General features: G+C 43.2%; 3 protein-coding genes across 4 annotated transcripts; 1 reads left to right on the top strand and 2 right to left on the bottom strand.

Moving 5' to 3' along the window:
- Positions 1 to 100: 100 nt before the first annotated feature.
- LOC123452197 (ATP-dependent RNA helicase SUV3, mitochondrial) lies at positions 101 to 14,854 on the bottom strand. 2 transcript variants are annotated; one of them, XM_045128807.1, is made up of 17 exons: positions 13,341 to 14,854; positions 8,265 to 8,382; positions 7,729 to 7,850; positions 7,458 to 7,648; positions 7,148 to 7,288; positions 6,192 to 6,314; positions 4,749 to 4,826; positions 4,025 to 4,193; positions 3,799 to 3,911; positions 3,594 to 3,674; positions 3,087 to 3,152; positions 2,774 to 2,838; positions 2,617 to 2,662; positions 2,419 to 2,535; positions 1,381 to 1,472; positions 1,170 to 1,274; positions 101 to 457 (listed from the first exon to the last, which is right to left on the bottom strand). In XM_045128807.1, exons 2-17 carry the CDS (start codon positions 8,267 to 8,269, stop codon positions 418 to 420), a joined length of 1,554 nt encoding a protein of 517 aa, XP_044984742.1. In that variant the 5' UTR covers positions 8,270 to 8,382; positions 13,341 to 14,854; the 3' UTR covers positions 101 to 417. The 2 variants fall into 2 exon arrangements, with proteins under 2 accessions (XP_044984742.1, XP_044984741.1); XM_045128806.1 differs by lacking the exon at positions 13,341 to 14,854 and adding an exon at positions 9,600 to 9,683.
- LOC123452196 (autophagy-related protein 16) lies at positions 9,689 to 13,121 on the top strand. Its single transcript, XM_045128805.1, has 5 exons — positions 9,689 to 10,182; positions 10,272 to 10,404; positions 10,725 to 10,906; positions 10,990 to 11,185; positions 11,751 to 13,121. The coding sequence occupies exons 1-5, from the start codon at positions 9,689 to 9,691 to the stop codon at positions 12,786 to 12,788; spliced, it is 2,043 nt and encodes a 680-aa protein (XP_044984740.1). The 3' UTR covers positions 12,789 to 13,121.
- A 102-nt stretch (positions 14,855 to 14,956) lies between the features above and the next one.
- Positions 14,957 to 16,717, bottom strand: LOC123452198 (FCS-Like Zinc finger 8-like). Its single transcript, XM_045128808.1, has one exon. The coding sequence runs from the start codon at positions 15,999 to 16,001 to the stop codon at positions 15,291 to 15,293; it is 711 nt and encodes a 236-aa protein (XP_044984743.1). The 5' UTR covers positions 16,002 to 16,717; the 3' UTR covers positions 14,957 to 15,290.
- Positions 16,718 to 20,750: the final 4,033 nt, after the last annotated feature.

The following is a 20,750-nucleotide window of genomic DNA, read 5'->3' on the forward strand; positions in this document are numbered from 1 at the left end:
GTATTTTTAAATAGAATTGGTCAAACTTAAAGAAGTTCGACTTAGGACCATGCTAGAACATCAAATAATTTGGAATGGAGCAATGCAATATGACAAATGATTTTTCATGCCTGCACTTCATTTTTTACTTGTAATGTACAATTCCATTTGTACTAGTTACAGAAAGTGCTACTGAAGAACTAGTACAAATCTGATGGATGGAGAATAATATTATATGTGCTGCCACATTGACTACTTGAGGTCAACTTCAATGACGTTGAAAGGCGAGTCCAGGTAGATCTTCTCTCACACAGGTGTCATTTTATCGCTGCTTGCTAGTGATCACATTTCACATAGTAGGAATAGTCAGATGCATGCCCTGGACATTTGCTCAAATATTGACCAAATATGGCGAGGTGCCGTTTCTTGAATCAGCCTCTATTTTGATCTTGCGTCAATTTCTCGAAAATACCCGCGCCTGTTCATTAACCAGAAGATGGTTACATCAAGAAACAAATGTTCTAAAAAGAAGGGAAGACAATGATCTTAAAATTAATCATCTTATGTAACAGCACTTTCTTACGGAAGTACAAGGATTTTTTTTAGCAACAGTGCCTTTTAAGTTTTAACAAACAATATTATGTGGTCAAGTGCACTAGAGGCTCACATCAAGAGAAAGGCATGAAAATATATTGTAATGGCAGCACATAGTGATAGAACAACAATTCTATATGCATGATGCAGTATATCACTACCCCTAAACTCTTTTAAAAGCCTCTAGGAATTTAGTACAGTTCAGTTTATGTCAAGATAGTAAATGTATCCTCAGACAAAACATAAAGGGGAAAAAAGGAAAGAATATGAGCCCATAAACAAGCACACACATCGCAAGTCATAACCACTTGAGAAAATCAACTGCGTCGGCCTAGAAAAAATATATTTTAAGGTAAAATGCAAAAGAAGATGAAAATACCAACAATGACTAAGCACACGTGGATGTAGTAGATGCATGATATATTATTCTATTTGTCACCATCCCTACTTATTTGAAAGGGGTTCAGAGTTGAGGCGCAGAATTATGAAAGTTGCAGAAGGTTGAGAAACATGGCTTTTAGCTAAACAAATTATAGCATATTGATTCATCTTTTAGAATGCAAATAATATATGGCATCTGAAGAGATATATCATACAATTGTGACGCATCATATTCTTGGCGCAATTTCCGTGGAGTATGCAAAAACCTTCTTTGTCCTTGTTGCTGCCATCCTGACCTCTCAAGGTATTCTTCAATCAACCTAACATTGCCAATCAGACCTTCAGGTTATTTGTGAAAAAAGATGGAAAAATAAACTCTCTTTTTTCTTTTTATTCTAATTCAAAAAAGAATATCAAAGAGCTCACATGCTGCATATTGACTTTTGGGAAGCCGCCAATTCACGATCTGGGAAAGAGTCGTCAAATCTGTAGCTTAACCACACATACAACTCTAGGACCTGCAGTGATCACAAATGCGATGCTGATTAATCTTACTTTAGAAACAGTTTCGAGGCAGCGTGCGTGCCAAAATGGAATCTAAATAATTACTGCAGAAACTAGGAACGCTCCAGAAGTAACTGTTGCCTAAAATGGCAAGTGTCTAGTCCAATATTTTCCAAAAAAACTCATCTTATATGCACACAGACCTAATGCAACAGAGTACTTGATAAAGCCCACTGAATTACGTAATGGCATGTGTTAGGCCTACGAGTATAAAATTATGGATCAATGAGAAATGAGTGCTAGCCCAGTGATAGGGGGGGGGGGGGGGGGTCCTACGCTGCGGAGCAGCAGGATTTGATCGCACTGAGGATGATTATCAACCGAGTTTCTTTTTAAAATTATGGATCCACCACTGTTTTGATAAGTATAGTATAGTCTCTAAGAAGCTCTAGGCTCAGCACTTAAACCAATTATTAAGTGGTTTGCTTTAGTTTCTGTACCAACTGACACGTAATTTCAGTGTCAGGGCTCTAAAATCCCTACATGGCAAGTAGTTACATTGACAGAATTTACTGATGACCAGCATTCCTTAATTTGAGTGTCTCTTGCTTAGGACCATATGGGATAATCCAGTTAATTAATATGACTTTCCCATACTTCGACAGCATTTTGAGTTAATTCTGGTAGACCTGTTCTTATTTTGAGTGTGGTAGTCTATGCTATGTACGCTGTACCATCCTTGGAACTCTCAAGTTTTGATTTTGACTTGGAAGTTTATATAATGCAAAAAAGAAAATGTCTTCACAATAGAATAGACAATGCACATGCACATGTTCAAACCAAAAAAAAAAAGTGATTAGAAGAACATGGACAAGATATATAGTAGCACTGATATTGACTGGCAAATTACAGGTATTATCTTCTGATATAATTTGCTAGAGAAATAAAATATGGAATTACCTTGTGAACTGATTCAAGCTCCTGGAGTTGATTGTGTGTTGTAGGCACCCGCAGTGTTCCAGGTGTAAATATTTCTTTAAGCCGAACTGTGCCTTTCTTTGCATAATTTTCTGCAAACTGCATCTTGAAATTTTTACTGAAACCGTTTCCTAATTCTACAAAAACATACAAGTAAACAATAGAGGTAGAAATGTTTGCCTGTGTTAATCCTTGAGTAGATATATCATCCCTCACATCCACTGGACTGCAGTATGAAGTGTCAGAAAGTGATCAGGATGCCAGATAGGCGACAATAGATTAGAACAACAGAATCTAGAAAAGGTATATGCTAATACTGGGACAGATTGTAAATCACCTTTGACAGAAGACGTACTTATCGTGCAACGCAAGAGGCAACTCATCAACAATAGCAGCAACTTTCTGTTAACAGTGGGAGGAAGAAATGTGACTAGATAAAATATTGAACCACAAATCAATAGCAGAAATAAATCTACCTTACAGTTACAAAGTTGTTAATTTAAATAAAATGCTAAGTTGTTGCCTTTTAAAAGAAAGCAGTCAAACAGTTGGCGCTTTTCCACCCAGGTAATCTTATTTACATTGTTTAGATGTCGCTTGTAGAAATTGACCAAACAGAGAAAAATGTGTTTCTTAATGAAATGAAATACCAGCATATCTTCGCAATCGGCAATAAAATAGTCCGGAGACAGTTTAGCCTTGTCCAAGAAACGTTCCTGCAGCAGAATGAAAAAAGGGTAACACATATTTCTGAGTCCTGTCCAGAGGAAATAGCTGTAAATACACGCAAAGCATTGAGATTCATTCAATGGGAAAGAAGAAGATAACACATTACTGAAAAAGTACATAGAGAAAAAGTAAACTCTAATTTATAATTGTTGAGACTTGTGAACAAGCAATGTCAAGCTGCGTCCAGACAAATACAAGATACCTCGAAATATAGCTAAATTATTGTATGTGCATAATTGATTGCACCAACTACAATAAGTCACTGCCCCATCCAAACTGGCATAACTAAAATGCTATTATCATTAACCATTTTTTACTGTAACATTTCGCTTTGGCATTGACAAGTAACATGTTATAGAAGTACGAAGCTGCTCTGTGCTTGAACCAATGCATTTCAATACGAAAAAGATGGTACTTATATAGCTTACCAATATAGGGTGAAGAAAGTCAGTTCCATTCAATCGTGAATACACGGACAATAAATCAAATGTGGGAAAAAGTCCAGCACGCTGCAGATAAAGCAATGCGGCATCTGTGGTTAGCTTTTACACATACGAGTCATAAAGAGCTTCTTGAAGTTTCATCATATAATAACAGTTGGATTAATTATGTTGCTCAGTAATGGGTGGGCACCTCTATAATGGGAGAAGGTGACTTCAGGGATGAGTGTAGTAATGGGAGATCTTCAGCGTCTAGACAGGTCACTTCGCCAACTGGGAATTTAGACCCATATCTCCCAGCTCTGCCTACCAAAAATATAAGACATGCAGGACAAGCTCAATTCACAGCTCAAGAGGGCTGTGTAATAAGGGAAGAGAAAACTGCCAGGGGTAAAACAACTGAAAAGCAAACATAATACCAGCAATCTGTTTGATCTCAGGCACAGTCAATTCCCTGGTGGAGATACCATCAAACTTCTTGAGTGTGGAGAAAATAATTCTAGAAATGTTCAGATTAAGACCCATTCCAATAGCATCGCTAGCCACTAGCACATTAAGGTCACTGGCTTCATCATTGAACATTGTCGCCTGGAAGCTTAGGGAGCATATCAACAAATTTATCCATAACAATCATGCCATCATGGAGAATAAAGTACGACAAGCAAGAGAGTGAATTTATTGCCTACAACTATAATTCATGAACTTCTAATTCTGGCCAAGAGTTGTGGGCCTGTTGTATTAATAAATTATACAGACAGAAATAAGTGGTGTTCATTAAAAATCCTCGCAAATAGCAGGTGCAAATCAACAATATAATAACTCAAAGTACATGTTTCAAACATTGAACATTGTGCTCAATTACAAAACATTTAAAGCAGCATTGATAGAATGGGTTTTGTAATTGTAAAAAAAATGCTTTATTGTTCAGAATGTATTATCAATGAGTAGGTTTACTAAATTAAATGCGCTGATATGCATGTCAACATGTTCAAATGGAAGGTGTGATATTTCACCTTACTTCTAATTATAGGACCTACAGATATATGACAATCACTGAGGTATATGTTCTAATACTAGTATGATGGGGCATACCCAAATAAAGTATTTTCGCAAAAAAAAACCAAATAAAGTATTAGAAATTACCTGCTTCGTTCGAGTTTCTGGTGGTAATGAGCCATAGACTACAGAGCAAAGATGTTTTCCCGCCATTTCAATTTTTTTCTGCATGAATGAAAATTCGCAATATCAGGGTAGCTGAAGCTCTGCATTTCACTTTATCTGGCAGATGTGTGATTTTAATACAAATATAGAGCCCTCTAGTCCACAAAATAACAGAATGATGCATCAATGTGTTGTATTCTTTCTTCAAAAGAAAAAACATTGTCATGTATTTGGGCACGTAGCCACATACTATGGGAATATGGGTATAAACTAACAATGGTAAGTAGTGATGCTACTATGAGCACAAATTTCTCCTTTAGTTAGGCTAGGAAGCGCAGGATCACTGGAGCAAATCTTTGCACCGGAGTACTGGCGGACCTGGCTTAACTGGTTCTTCTGGAAAGAGTCATGGGATTGCATTTTAATTTTCACTGCTTACATTTTTGGGGAATATTCAACCAACATGTATCATGAAGAAGTGAAAGGAGAGCAGAGATGCTTGGATGGTTGCTAACTACTCGCTCCAAAATACTTGTCATGGTTTTAGTTCAACAAATTTGAACTAAAACCACAACAAGTATTTTGGAACGGAGGGACTACAAAAACAAGTTTCGTCATGTTGCATTTTATGAGAAACAGCTGCGCTGGTGAATATGTTATCAATTGAACTATCTATCATGTCACATAACTACCATTGCTATTGCAACATGACATGTTAACTATTACAACTTAGTGCGGAAGGTGTGCTATCCTTACATAGTTGCATTGATGTAACAGTTTTACATTGTACGTAAGGGTTTACTTAAAACTGCTAAGGTTCTTAATTATTTAACGATCATGACGCCCCCCCCCCCCACGTTGTTTGTTAATTTTTTAGTGAGTATCGATCGCGTGACCTCCCCCCCCCCCCCCCATCTTCCCAATTTACTTTGCCACGGATGTATTTTTGTTTCCTTCACCGAGCACAATACCAAGAACCAAAATCAGTTGTACACTCTCTGTAAAGTAATATAAGACCATTTAGATCACTACTTTATGATCTAAAATATCTTATATTACTTTACAGAGAAAGTAATTAACTCCTGGTATGCAGATATACAATTTCCAGGCATAAGATAGTTTGACTGCCAAGGTCAAATAATTGTCCCTTCCCTTTCTTTCTGGGATTAAAAAGTGTGGTGTTCAAAACTTAAAATTGGATAGAGAACGGTTTAGTCATACATGAGCACAGAGAGTTTTCATCATTTCCAAATTTACATGTTGACATCCAATTGGGCTGATAGGGTAAATAAAGTTGACATTCGAGTTTCTGAGCTTTTTTCCCAAACTAGTGAGACTTTCTCAGTTTTCTTTTGTATGACCCTCTAATTTTATGACATGTTCCCAAACAATGATTGCTTGAATAGTCACTTGAAGAATACCAACCTTAAGCTTATATATCTCACGCCGTGAGAACGTTACGATGCAATCCCCTGCCTTGATGTTTGAGAAAGGTCCAAGTGTAGACTTCAAAGGAACCAAAGGAGATAGTCTCTCATAATATTGAATCTGTTCAGCAACATAGACCCAGCATGTTAGGATTTTTTTTTGACTATTAGCATGTTAGGATATTTGCTGATGTAACATATTGTTCTCGAGATGTTTGCATCAGTACTCGGCAGAATTAGCACTAAAAATAACTACTACATAGCACGATGGACATGAAGAGTTTATAAAATTCACCTCGAAACTGTCTCCAATCGTAGAACAACCCCACAACTCTAACAAAAAGAAGATCCACATGACCACACACAGTATTCATGCACAGGTCCAGAATTAGTGTTACTACTTAGTACTCTCTTTGTAAACTAATATAAAACGGTCTTATATTAGTTTCCAGAGGGAGTACTTACTACTCAATAGGGTTGTAACCTAAATTTGAGGCGAAGGATTAGAAGTTAAAACTGGTACATGGCAGAGCATTACTTGAGTAACAGGTTAGAAAGCATACCTTTGGCAAAGGCCTAAGATAGACTGATTTTGTTATCCCCGATTTTCATGATTCCATCATACAAAATTGTGTGTTGAAGATATGATCAGTTCAGAAAATGACTGTCTGCTGGAACTGGGAGACAATTTGGAAACATGTGACGTGATATTTACTACTGCTTCGTCCTACCTATATTGAGTAATTACATCGTCCTACTCTTCTTGTAAGAAGGATTGAATTTACTGCCCATGTGGGAAAAAATCAATTTCATAACTAGTGTATTATCCTGGCAGAGGAACATAAGTAGCAACCTTAATACAATTCAATTTCACAACTATCATGTGTATAGAAGACATTACATACTGGGTACATTAATAATCATCAGAAATTACGTGAGTTTTGGTTAAATTACCGTAACCACGTCATCAGTAGCTTCAAGCAATCGCTGAATAATAGGGACAACAGCTGGGTCACCACAAACATGAAGCTCATCTGAACAAATCCCCAGAAGTGCACGTGTAAATGAACAACCCCTTGTTCTACAGCCAACCATCTACTACGTCAAAGCAAATGAAATGAGAATTATGAGGAACATTCCAAACAATGTTTTGTACACAGTTCAAAGTATGGTTAGTTGGATGGTTTATTGGAAAAATAGCTTGATAATATAGTACAAATATACATTTTCCTAGCGAGTGCGCAAAATGTGGATAACTAAATACCTGAATTTCATCAATAACAGCACATTGATACTCAGTCGTCACATCAGCCATCTCAACCGTCACTGAACTATGCTTTGCGCCTTCAATTTCTTCCCTTTCTTGTCCAGTAGTTAAGTTACAGGGGACACTAGCTTTGTTCAATCTTTCTGCTACTTCCCGTGCTAACAATCTTAGAGGTCCACAGTACACACCTACATCATTTGGTTAGAAATCAGAGCATTCATTTAAACTGTATGCTCTTTCAGTTTGACTGGGTAGATCAAAACAGTACCTGAAGAGCTTGCTTCTAATCGTTTGAGAGCATTATGTGTTTTCCCACTGTTTGTAGGACCAACATGCAAAAATACATTGCGCTTCTTTTCTCGGGCATTCGGATACCATAAATGAGGATGCCTGTTACTCAAGATAGCACAGAACTTAATTCAAGTCTTTATGGGACAATAAAGAAAACAGTGTTTACAACATATCTTGGCACATAATTAATCTCGAAAAGTTACATTGCACTTAGGTGTGACGATTGCTTAGGCTAATTAAACGAACTAAAATAGTATGTGCATCACTGTTGTGTCAGTAGTTGTCATATTTGAAACAAGAATAATATTGCCTCCTTCTGTTTTCACTTAATTAGATGAATCATACTGGATACCAGCATCCCACACTGGACGATTGTTTTAAGAAGGCAAGAAACAAATTCCCTTGAAGATATAGTACATTGGTACATAATGCACACGTTATACACTGACAAGAAAATGCAGAGAAAACTTGGATATTAAGTAATGATGAAAGGGGAACAAAATGTATTCTTACGTCATATCAGTGAAATCGAACTTCCCAGAGCTGTGGTTGCCCCTCCAAAATCTCAAATTGGCAGAATTAACCAAGGGATGTAGATCAGAATAGGAGAGAAGGCAACGGATATAAACATCTGTACACAAAAAGTGTTAATTTTTTTTTCTTAGAACAATGGACCAACCTACCAAAGTTTTGGCACCATAAAGCATATTGCAGGAAATAACAGTCCACATTGGTAATCACAATGCAAGTGACTAACACACTGCCTGATCTGCTTTTTCTACCTAACACGGTAAGCAGGAGCTGCACGAACGACTGATAGTTCTCAGAGTCGAATGTGCTTACAGAAGTGAATAAGACTGTTCGAATCACAACAGACTAGGTTTAAATAGATGACACATTCACCCCAAAAAGAATTTTTCTATTGTGCTAAGCAGTAATATCATAACGCCATGCCATAAGGTTATAGTCCCTCCATCCAAGATGACAGTTTCCAAGATGCAACTTTCTCCATTATTCCAATATATGAATATGTTGGTAAGATAAATTAAGATTATATAACTGTAAAATATTTTCCACAACAAATATAGTGAAGCAATAGCATCATTTCGTTGGCCAATCTCAGTTATCTTGTATACATCGATGTCCATTGAGGGGTGTATAAAGAGTTGAGCTGACTCGACTCGTTAGAACTCGTTAAATAACGAGTTAGCTCAGCTCGGCTATTTAACATAATGAATTGAGACATGAAATCGGCTCAACTCTCTTAACTCACGAGCTAACTCTTGTTAAAAATGATCATCTGAGAATAAAAAGCACGTGTCCATACACAAGATGCATGGATGCTTATGAATGCCAGTATGCCGCCGCAAACATTTAGTATAAGAAAACAATATAGTAAAACAAAGAGAGTTCAAACGAATGGTCAAAGTAAAAGAAGTTTGATTGGATGCTTTCCAGGACGTCTATTATGCAACCGAAAAGTACTCTACATACAGGAAAAACCCACAGCTATGCTATATCCATCAGAACAACACCCAGCCACAAACAACAGGAAAAGCATCTCCATTTCTTCCATTCTCCCAAACGATTGCCACATTGCCCGACCCGACTGCTCCTCCAATCCAACATGCAGCATGAAGCCGACCTCCAAATGGACACCGATCGGCGACACCACTAACGCCGCATATCGCGCACCCGGCCTCTGGCATTCCGTCGAACACACGCCGTGCACGCGCGCCGGCGAACAATCCCAGCAGCTCATGAAACACCACGGACCACACCACGCACGCAGAGGAGCAGAGGGCTCCCAGGAACCCAACAGGCCATTCAAAGAAAGCGGGCACTGACCGTGGCGGGACGACGACGAGAGCGCCCCCCGGCGCAGGAGCGCGGCAACCGCCATTCCGCCGTACGCTCGCCTCGGTGGCACAATTCAGATGGCGGGGCGCCAGCACCAGCCCGGCGACGCAGGAGGGGGGAGGAAGGCGCTGATGCTTTGCGTGCGGGGCACGGCACGTGGGGTTGGGGTGAGGGTGAGGGAAGCTGGGAAGGGAGGAGGGAGACGGCCGTGGCTTTCGCCGGGAAGCAAGGCGGCGTGGGAGGCGGAGATGCCTCTCGCGGTCGCCAAGGCCGGAATATTCCGCTCCATCCGCATCTCGCTCGGCCCAGTGGGTTTCAGGCCCAGCTCCTCCCCCAGCCCGTATCCGACTCGAGCCCACCTTACGAGCGTAAAAAAAAAAAAAGTCCAGTCCATATCGACCGAACCGGGCGGGCTCCCTTGGCGGCCCGGACACGCCACCCCATCGGCTCCGTTCCTCTTTCGCTTTCGTCTTCCTCTCCACCCAAGTCAGTCGCCCTCGCCGCGCCGCGCCGCCCCGCCCCGCCGGACACGCCACCTCGCCGACGCCGCCGACGGGATCGACCCGAGCATGTGAGCTTTCCTCGAGCAGAGCAGCAAATCTCGTGATTCCTCCGTCGTTTGCTTAAGGGGTGGTGTGTTTTTTGTTGTTGTTGGTGCAGGACGCAGGCGGAGGCAGATGCCGGCAAGGCGGCCATACGGCGCGCGCTGCGGTCGCTGCGGCGGCGGCATCTCGTCGAGGAGGGGGCCCACCGCCCCGCCATCGAGGCGCTCAATCGGCCCTTCGCCGCCCACGTAAGTACTACCAATCTCTGGTCCCTTCTTCTTACTGATCTTGCGAGCTTCGATCGAATCTGGCCAATTTGACTTCGCCAGTGAACACGCATTCGAGCCGCATAGAGCCTCGAAAAGAATGTGTTGATGGGGTCGGATGTGTGAAGTTGATTGCTCCTCTCTCGCGGTGAAACAGTGACTGCGGCTCAAGTAGGAGTAGCACAATCACAATGTCGAATAGTTTCACTCAGCAATCCACAAAAATAAGAACTAATTCTTGCACTTGGAACTTCTGTGGTGTCTTCTGCGCGTGCTGACTGGTTTGCTGACCCCCTTTGCAGGCTTTGGAGTGGAAAGAAAAGGCCGAGAAGAATGAGTTGGAGCTGCAGCAGTGCTACAAGGCTCAATCCCGCTTGTCTGAGCAGCTCGTTTCCGAGATAAACGAGGCGAAAACGTCCAAAGCGCTGCTCAAAGAGAAGGAGGCGCTGATTACAACTTTGCAGAGTGAACTTGGGCAGACTAGGTATTGAATGTGATGGGTAGTTTTGCTGCTGTGTTTAATTGAGTATGAGCATTGCTGTTGATGTCTGGATGAAACTTTTGCAGAGAAGAGAACGTACAGCTAAAGGAGTCGCTTGAAGAGAAGACAAACGCTTTAGATCTTCTCATTCAGGAGCACCAGGCGGCTAAAGCAGAACTTGAACGGGTGCTGACGAAACTGAAAGCTGTGGAGCATGAGAACACTCAGCTGGTCGAGCGATTGATGCAAGCAAAGATGGTGGAGGCAGAGAAGCTTAATGAGGTACCCTGTTGTCTCCTTTTACTATTGCTATAAGACTTCACCGTTACTGTACGAGCTATCGCAATTTGAAGACTGTTCAAGGATTGTGCTTGCCTATTAAGCACCTGTTAGGCCCACTAATATGATACAGAAAAAAATCTTCTCACCTGTTAACAATGCACAATCGCTCGACCAGTCAATCTACGATGAGATACCTCGAGTGCCAGCATGCTTAGCTGCGTACCATGACATAACGCAAGAGACTTGCTGTACTATATTTGGTGGTCTTTTGCTTCGGTCTCAGTTTTTATTATTTAAATACTTTAGCTCTCTATAAGTTTACATGATAACAGTAGTGCTCCTTTTATCCGTAAAACTATTGACTCCTTTTGGAATTGTATGTAATGTTGAAACCCTTTCGTTTCCGTAGCAAGAGTGGAAATAGAAGAACTACTAATTTATAGTTGTTTTAGCTGTCAGAGATGTTTTATTTGTTTATCAGTATGTTTTACATAGATAACTGTGCCCAGAGAATTTGTATATACCAAAAACTGCTGCTTTAACCTGTGTGGAGAAAATTGTTCAGGCCAATGCGATGTATGAGGAGATGGTCCTAAAGCTCAAGGCAGCTGGGCTTGGCGCTGGCGGAATACAACACAATGCACAGCAAGAAGCTGATGGCGTCATTCGTCGGTCTGAAGCTGGATATGTCGACATCATGGAAACACCAATCCCATCTACATGCAGGGTCACCATCCGTGCTCATGATGGTGGGTGTGGATCTATAATTTTTCAGAATAACACAGATAAGCTAATCAGTGGTGGCCAGGATCAAACTGTCAAGATATGGTCTGCACATACCGGTGCTTTAACCTCCACTCTGCAGGGTTGCTTGGGGACTGTCAACGATCTTGCCGTGACCAATGATAACAAGTTTGTGATTGCCGCCTGTAGCTCTAACAAGTTGTTTGTATGGGAAATTAATGGGGGGCGTCCTCGTCACACTCTGACTGGCCACACAAAAAATGTCTGTTCTGTAGGCGCAAGCTGGGCGAAAAGTTTGGTCATTGCTAGTTCATCCAATGACCGCACTATCAAGATCTGGGATCTCCAGACTGGCTTCTGTAAAAGCACCATAATGTCAGCAAGCAACCCCAATACGCTAGCTTTCATCCATGGCGATTCCATTTGCTCAGGTCATAGGGATGGAAGCCTGAAGTTCCACGATATCCGCAGTGGAAAATGCTTTGCCACGGTAGCAGGTCATGCCGATGTCAGCTCGGTCTGTGTAACCCGGAGCAAAAATCATGTTCTTTCAAGTGGGAGAGACGGTGTGCACAAGCTTTTTGATGTTAGAATGCCGACGGAGGTAGTGGAGATTTGTGGAACATTCAGGGCCCCGAGTAACAGATTGATTGGCAGCTGGGGCAGAGCTTGTATAAGCCCGGATGAGAACTGCATAGCGGCTGGCTGCTCTGATGGGTCCGTTTGCATATGGTCGAGGTCGAAGAACGAGGGTCCGACCATCCTAGAGGGCCATTCGCTGCCGGTTGTTACAAGTGCATGGTCTGAGTTTGGACCTCTTGCCACCGCCGACAAGAATCATATTCATATATGGGCTTGAGACCTGCGTTTCCTTTGGTCATTCAAACCAGGATGTGGAGAGTTTCACTTTTATGTGGTATTGCTCGTTTACGGCCATTCTTGAGGACACTCGTTTGCATGTAAATGACTTAGTTAGTGTCTAATCAATTGTAAATATCAAAACTGACAGCACGGTACAGTCTGTCAACTTTCCTCGTGCGTTTTTAGGGGATTTCATTTATCTGTTGCCGGTAAAATGAAGGGTTTGGGAGTTCTTCGGCAGAGTTCAAGTTTCTGTAGGGTTTAGCATATGCATTTGCTAATACATTTATGTGTTCTTCTTGTTATGGGAAATTAGTGGAACCTTAGCCAACATGGACGATAATAGCATTGGCTTTATCTGGCTGGATGCTTCCTCTAACAAACTAAGTAATTTGCATATGAATGTGCTGCTACTTCTTTTCCTAGGCTGTTGTCTTTGTAGTGGGCTTCATTTTTTGCCTTATCAGGTCCAGCTTGGGGTTTTTAGGTGTAATGTTTTATTTTGTCAAATGTGTGATGAACAACACCCTGAAAGAAAGACATTCTTTACCTCATCAAGCTGCAAGGGAAATGTTCCCTTGCAGGTCTGAAATTAGAGCAAGCTCTGAATACTGAGCAGTTCTGTTTCTGTATTTTTGTGAACAGTTAGATCAGGTGTACAGTCGGGCTTAACATGTGGCTCTGTTCAGCTGCAGACCACATATGCAGTACTTCTTTAGGCTCTGCTTCTTTCCCTGGAGCTTTACTCATCAGAGTGCTGCACTGTAGATGCAGGAGGACGTGTGTTTGTTCCACAACTGTGCGCTGCTGCATATGAACTCCAAATTTTACAGCAAGCGAAAAAATGTTTCCGAAGAACACCGGCGCAGCTTCACTGACGTGATCACAAGGCACAACCACTCCATCATCAACAAATTACCACCCAATCAAGAAACATATAAACTTGCTAACCATCCTGCAATAATTTAACAGCACAAGCTGAAGCTAAAATCTGTCCGGTTGCTCGACTCTCCCTGCCATCCATCATCACACACATATATAATCTGTTCTTCATAACCCACTTGATCTATCTGCCCTGCGAAAAAGTGGAGTGAGAAGAACTCATTAAATGCCCACCACGGTCTCTATCAGCTGATAGCACACTGCATTGATCAGAAAGAAAGAAAGAAACAAGCTGATAGAGAGGCAGATTGGGCATCAATTCCACAGTAAGTTTACAGCACAACCTGAAGCTCATCTAAGATACGGAGTACTAATTAAGCATTCTACAGCAAATTTACAGCACAATCTGAAGCTAAAAATCCTCTAAAACCCAATCCTAGCTGCCCCCAACTCTCCCTGTCGCCGATCATCATCATATAAATTGAGTTTGTTCTTCATATTTCATCCAAAAATAACCCCACTTGATCTATCTACCTGCCCTGCGAGAGAGTGGAGTGGACTAAGAAGAACTCATTAGATGCCCACCACGGTCCACATCAGCTGATAGCACGATGCATTGATCATCACTAGAATTCTAGAAAGAGAGAAAGAAACAAGATGATAGCGAGGCGGAGTGGGCATCAATTCCATCGGCGTCAGGAAAAAGAAACTGAAACACAAGCCCGGAGGGGGAGGCGGAGACGATCGGATCGGATCGGATCAGATTAGACGAGACGAGAGGGGCCTGGCCCACCGCCGCAGTGGTTAGCTGCAACCGTATGCCAAATCCGGGCCCATGACTAGGACAAGGCACCGCCGTGTTCTCAAGTCTCTCGAGTGGCCAGGGCCCAGGGCCCGGCGCAGGCAGGGGAGGGGACATCAATCATTGCCCTCTTCTATGCGACTGCTGCTGCAGGAAGCCACCAATTATTGGAGGAGATGCAGTGAGCATCTTGCAGCAAGGCTAGCTGAGGTAGGGTAGAGTAGAGCAGCAGCCTGGCTTGATTGATGGATTGATTGCAACCGGCTTCATTGGAAAATGTAATGTTCTCAGATTCCGATCGTCTCAAGCTGGCTCTGGCAGCCAAGGAATTCAGTGCATTTTCAGTGTTCAACTCATTCAGAAGCTACTGTTCTGATGATCATAAGCTCTGGCAGCCGAGGAATTCAGTGCATTTTCAGTGTTCAATTCATTCACTAGCTACTGCTCTGATGATCAGCAGCTCTGGCAGCCGAGGAATTCAGTGCATTTTCAACGATCAATTCATTCAGAAGCTAGTACTAATTTTACATGTTCGGTTGTGATCTTATCTTACTCTGGTACAAGCATGTTGCAGCAAAGAGAGAGAGAGAGAGAGAGAGAGAGAGAGAGGCAGAATTCCTATATTACAGACAAAACCCAATCTGTTTGATCATCTGATCCAAGAAGCATGATCATCTCATCAAGATCGATCCAAGAACAAATATTAGGACGACAAGACTATGGCAGCATCAACAAGACTTACTACTTTACCGGAGCACGCACGCACGCACGCATCATGGAGGAGAGGACTTGCTACTATGGATGGCAGGCATGGCGTCACAGGCTGAGGAAACCTCTGCCCTGGCGCGCCGGCGCCGGCGGCGGGCTTCCCACGACGCGGTCGCCCTCCACGACGCGGTCGCCGAAGATGTGCACCGTCCGCGGGTTGGGCCCGCGGGAGATGACGCAGGTGTAGTCCTCGGACGACGGCCCGTCCTCCTCTGCCTCCGCCGCCGCCGGGCGGGCGGCGCGGAGCGGCAGCCACGAGCTCTTGTTCTTGACGCCGAACTCCACGCGCCGGTCCAGGGAGGAGGACCGCACCAGGGCCGGCGCCTGCGCCCTGACGGCGCCCCGGAGGACGCTCTTCCTCCGCTGGGCCTCGTGGGCGCAGTCCAGCACGTCGGCGAGCCCGTGCGGCCCCGCGCACCCGTCGCACCACGGCCGGCGCTTGCCCCCGCCGGCTTCCACGGCCGGGCCGGGCGACCCGAAGGCCGCCGACGCGTCCAGCACGGACGTCGGGCTCATGGCGTAGGCGGACATCGCCTCGTGGTCCCGCGCGGGGCTCCCGGTGACGACCGCGGCGCGGCCGCCGGCCGGGAGCGACGACGAGTGCAGCAGCCTCGGCACCGCAAACGACGTGGCACGAGCAGCAGCAGCACCCTTGCCGGCTCCACCGTCGCACGGGGCCGTGGACAAGTTGCAGCCGGCGCCGTTCATGGACCTGGACCTCCTCCTGAGGATCATCTCCTGGACCTTGGATCTGAACATGTCGAGAGCCAGCCTGACACAACGGCTTCCCTCCCTCCCGGAAAGATCAAAGGCCCGATCACCGATCAGCACCTTGCAGCAGACAAGAGGAAGCAAGCTGGTGAATTGCTCGTTTGCTCTCGGGTGTCACCGGGCGAGAAGAAGAAGAAGGCGAAGAAGGTGAGGTGAGGTGAGGTGAGGTGTGGGAGAGAACAATTGGGGGCGGGTGGTGATCTTAAAGAAGGGCCGCCGGGCCGGGCCGGGCCGGGCTCGGCTCCCCCTCTCGCACTCCACTGATGTCACCGTTTGGTTTGTTTGTTTTGGTTTGTGTGTGTGCTCTGCTCGCTTCCAAAACTGCAGGTCCTTATCTTCCGTTTTACTAGTACGAATAATATTTTCTTTCTTTACTTGGAGAGAGTTTGCGATCGTTTTCAGTTTTCACTGGCATGTGTGTGTCTTGTTGTGTGAGTTTGTGTCATTTGTGCGTGTGTGTGTGCGTGCGTGGCGACGGGCCGTACCCAATTGGCAGGGGAGATTCCATGGGTGGGCAGGCATGGGGTGTCGCTGATGAATGAATAGCAGCAGCAGGTGGATTTGCTGTCGACCTATGGGAGGTGCAGCAGAATCAGCCAATTCGCCGGTGCTGGGTCACGCGAGATTCAATCATTCATCCACCTCTTCGGATTGAAAGATTCAGCGTCGACAGGCTTATACAAATAGAACGATTCTTTGATTGGCCCATTTCTTAGTTCCTGTAATTTCTTCTTCCTAGCTTGTGAGTGGCTGAGAGCAATGATCAAAATCGAGTGTTTGATACTTACTTCTTTTTATAAAAAAGTGTTTTTTATGGACACGTAGTACCTTAGTTTGGAGTGATACAAACATAATGATTCCACATCTTGCCTCTCCACAACTAGCATGCACACAATGACACAAGTTTCAACTACTAAAACTTGATAAGAACGAATTTCAAATTCACCAAGTTTCAAAACTAAAACTTAACACAAACCTAAACCATAACTTTACAAATAAAGATTAAAGATTAAATCATAAACTTTAAGCCCTAAGCCCTAAACCCTAAGCACAAAGCTCTAAGCCCTAAACACTAAATTCAGAACCCTAAAAGTAAATAAATTTGGTGAAAAGCTAAACTAACTATCAAGTTTGAATATCTGAAACTTGTTTTTTTTAAGTTGTCAAAAATGTATTATAAATTGAGTTGTTCAAGAGTTCTTGTGGCAACAAACCAAAATATGCGGACAAAATTTAGTTTGAACTTTTGATTCAAAAGATATAGTAGTTTCAAATTTCAACATGAAATGAAAGGCATAAAAGGTGGAGAATCGAACAAACTTATGAATCATAAATCAATCTGGCAGCCACGTACAGGTGTGGTCCTATCACTATGTGCCTCTGCGAGTCTGGGTGATGAAAATAGGACAATAAGGTTGATGCCCTTAATATTTGGCATTTTCCAATATTATGTGAGACATCTTTAGCATTTTCTCCTCTATCCCTTGATGGCTAGGGAAAATTTCTTCCTCCAAACTATGCCCATGAGTTTGTAGATTATCCTCCCTCTATCTGATGCTCCTACGGTCGGTAGCGGGAAGGGGAATCCCATTGTCTCTGCTTTGATTAGTAATTTAGGTTAGCTTTTTCAAACCTTCTAATTGTAGTGTTCTCGCGGATGATGATGTTGTTGGGGAACGTTGCATGGGAAACAAAAAATTTCCTACGCACACGAAGACCTATCATGATTATGTCCATCTATGAGAGGAGATTTGGATCTACGTACACTTCTAGATCGCACAGCAGGAAGCGTTAAGAAATGCGGTTGATGTAGTGGAACGTCTTCACGTCCCTCGAACCGTCCCACGAATCGTCCCGCGATCCGTCCCACGATCCGTTCCGATCTAGCGCCGAATGGACGGCACCTCCGCGTTCAGCACACGTACAACTCGACGATGATCTGTGCCTTCTTGATCCAGCAAGCAAACGGAGAAGTAGATGAGTTCCCCGGCAGCGTGACGACGCTCCGGTGGTGGTGATGATCTACTCCTCACGGCTCCGCCAGAGCTCCGCAGAAATCCGATCTAGAGGTAAACCTATGTGGTATAAGCTAAAGTTGCACGTGACAAAGTTGTGTCTCAAATCAGCCCTAAACCACCAATATATATAGGAGGGAGGGGAAGGGCTAGCCTTGAGGCACAAGGCCTCAAGGTGCGCCGGCCAAGGGAGCAGGAGGACTCCTCCTCCAATTCGGTTTGGGAAGGAGGAGTCCTCCTCTTCCTTCCCACCTCCCTCTTTCCCTTTTTCTTTTTATTTTCTTTTGGTATTTCTTTATGTGGCGTCGGGCCCCTTGGGCTGACTCCACCAGCACACTAAGGACTTGTGGCGCCACCCTAATGACTTGGGCTCACTCCCGGATGGGTGGCCCCCTACCGGTGAACTCCTGGAACCCATTCGCCACTCCCGGTACACTGCCGGAATTGCCTGAAACTTTTTGGCGACCAAATGAAACCATCCTATATATCAATTTTTGTTTCCGGACCATTCCGGAAACCCTCGTGACGTCCGTGATCTTATTCGGGACTCCAAACAACATTCGGTAACCACACATATAACTCAACTATACTAAAACATCATCGAACCTTAAGTGTGCAGACCATGCGGGTTCGAAAACTATGTACACATGCCCCGAGGCACTCCTCGGTCAATATCCAATATCGGGACCTGGATGCCCATATTGGATCCTACATATTCTCCGAAGATCTTATCGGTTGAACCTCAGTGTCAAGGATTCATATAATCCCGTATGGCATTCCCTTTGTCCTTCGGTATGTTACTTCCCCGAGATTCGATCGTCGGTATCCGCATACCTATTTCAATATCGTTACCGGCAAGTCTCTTTACTCGTTCCGTAATACAAGATCCCGTGACTTACACTTAGTCACATTGCTTGCAAGGCTTGTGTGTGATGTTGCATTACTGAGTGGGCCCCGAGATACCTCTCTGTCACACGGAGTGACAAATCCCAGTCTTGATCCATACTAACTCAACGGACACCTTCGGAGATACCTGTAGAGCACCTTTATAGTCACCCAGTTACGTTGCGACGTTTGATGCACACAAGGTATTCCTCCGGTGCCAGTGAGTTATATCATCTCATGGTCATAGGAATAAATACTTGACACGCAGAAAACAATAGCAATAAAACAACACGATCAATATGCTACGTTCATAGTTTGGGTCTAGTCCATCACATGATTCTCCTAATGATGTGATCCAGTTATCAAGTGATAACACTTGCATATAGTCAGAAAACCTTGACTATCATTGATCAACTGGCTAGCCAACTAGAGGATTGCTAGGGACATTGTTTTGTCTATGTATCCACACATGTATCTATGTTTTCATTCAATACAATTATAGCATGGATAATAAACGATTATCACGAACAAAAAAATATAATAATAACTATTTTATTATTGCCTCTAGGGCATATTTCCAACAGTCTCCCACTTGCACTAGAGTCAATAATCTAGTTCACATCACCATGTGATTTTAATGAATCCAACACCTATACAGTTCTGGGGTTTGATCACGTCTTCTTGTGAGAGAGGTTTTAGTCAATGGTTCTGGACCTTTCAGATCCGTGTGAGCTTTACAAATCTTTATGTCATCTTATAGATGCTGCTACTACATGCTATTTGGAAATATTCCAAATATCTACTCTACTATACGAATCCGTTTAACTACTCAGAGTTATTCGGATTAGTGTCAAAGCTTGCATCGACATAAGCCTTTACGACGAACTCTTTAACCACCTCCATAATCGAGAAAAATTCCTTAGTTCATTAGTTACTAAGGATATATTTGACCGTTGTTTTAGTGATTCAATCCTGGATCACTCTCTGTACCTCTTAACAGACTTGTGGCAAGGCACACATCAGGTGCGGTACACAACATGACATACTTTAGAGTCTATGGCTAAGGCGTAGGGGACGACATTCGTCCTTTCTCTTTCTTGTGTCGTGGTATGGCTTTTGAGTCTTACTCAAATTCACACCTTACAACATAGCCAAGAACTCCTTCTTTGTTGATCTATTTTAAACTCCTTCAAAAACATGTCAAGGCATGCATTTCATTTGAAAGTCCTTTTTAGCATTTTGATCTATCTCCATAGATCTTGATGCTCAATGTTCAAGTAGCTCTATCCAGGTCTTCCTTTGAAAAACCCCCTTTCAAACAACCCTTTATGCTTTACAGAAATTCTACATTCCTTTCGATCAACAATATGCCAACCACATATACTTATCAAAAAATCTATAGTGCTCCCACTCACTTCTTTGGAAATACAAGTTTCTCATAAACCTTGTATAAACCCAAAAGCTTTGATCATCTCATCAAAGTGTATATTCCAACTCCGAGATGCTTGCACCAGTCCATGAAAGGATCACTGGAGCTTGCATACTTGTTAGCATCTTTAGGATCGACAAACCATCTGGTTGTATCACATACAACCTTTCCTCAAGGAAACCGTTGAGGAAACAATGTTTTGACATCCTATGTGCAATATTTCATAAACAATGCAGCAACTGCTAACATAATTCCAACAGACTTTTAGCATCGCTATGAGTGAGAAAGTCTCCTCATAGTCAACTCTTTGATCTTGTCGGAAACATCTTTGTGACAAGTCGAGCTTTTCTTAATGGTGACTTTTCACCATCATCGTCTGTCTTCCTTTTAAAGATCCATCTTTACTCA

This window comes from Hordeum vulgare, chromosome 5H, assembly GCF_904849725.1.
Source record: "Hordeum vulgare subsp. vulgare chromosome 5H, MorexV3_pseudomolecules_assembly, whole genome shotgun sequence".
Lineage (NCBI taxonomy): Eukaryota > Viridiplantae > Streptophyta > Magnoliopsida > Poales > Poaceae > Hordeum > Hordeum vulgare.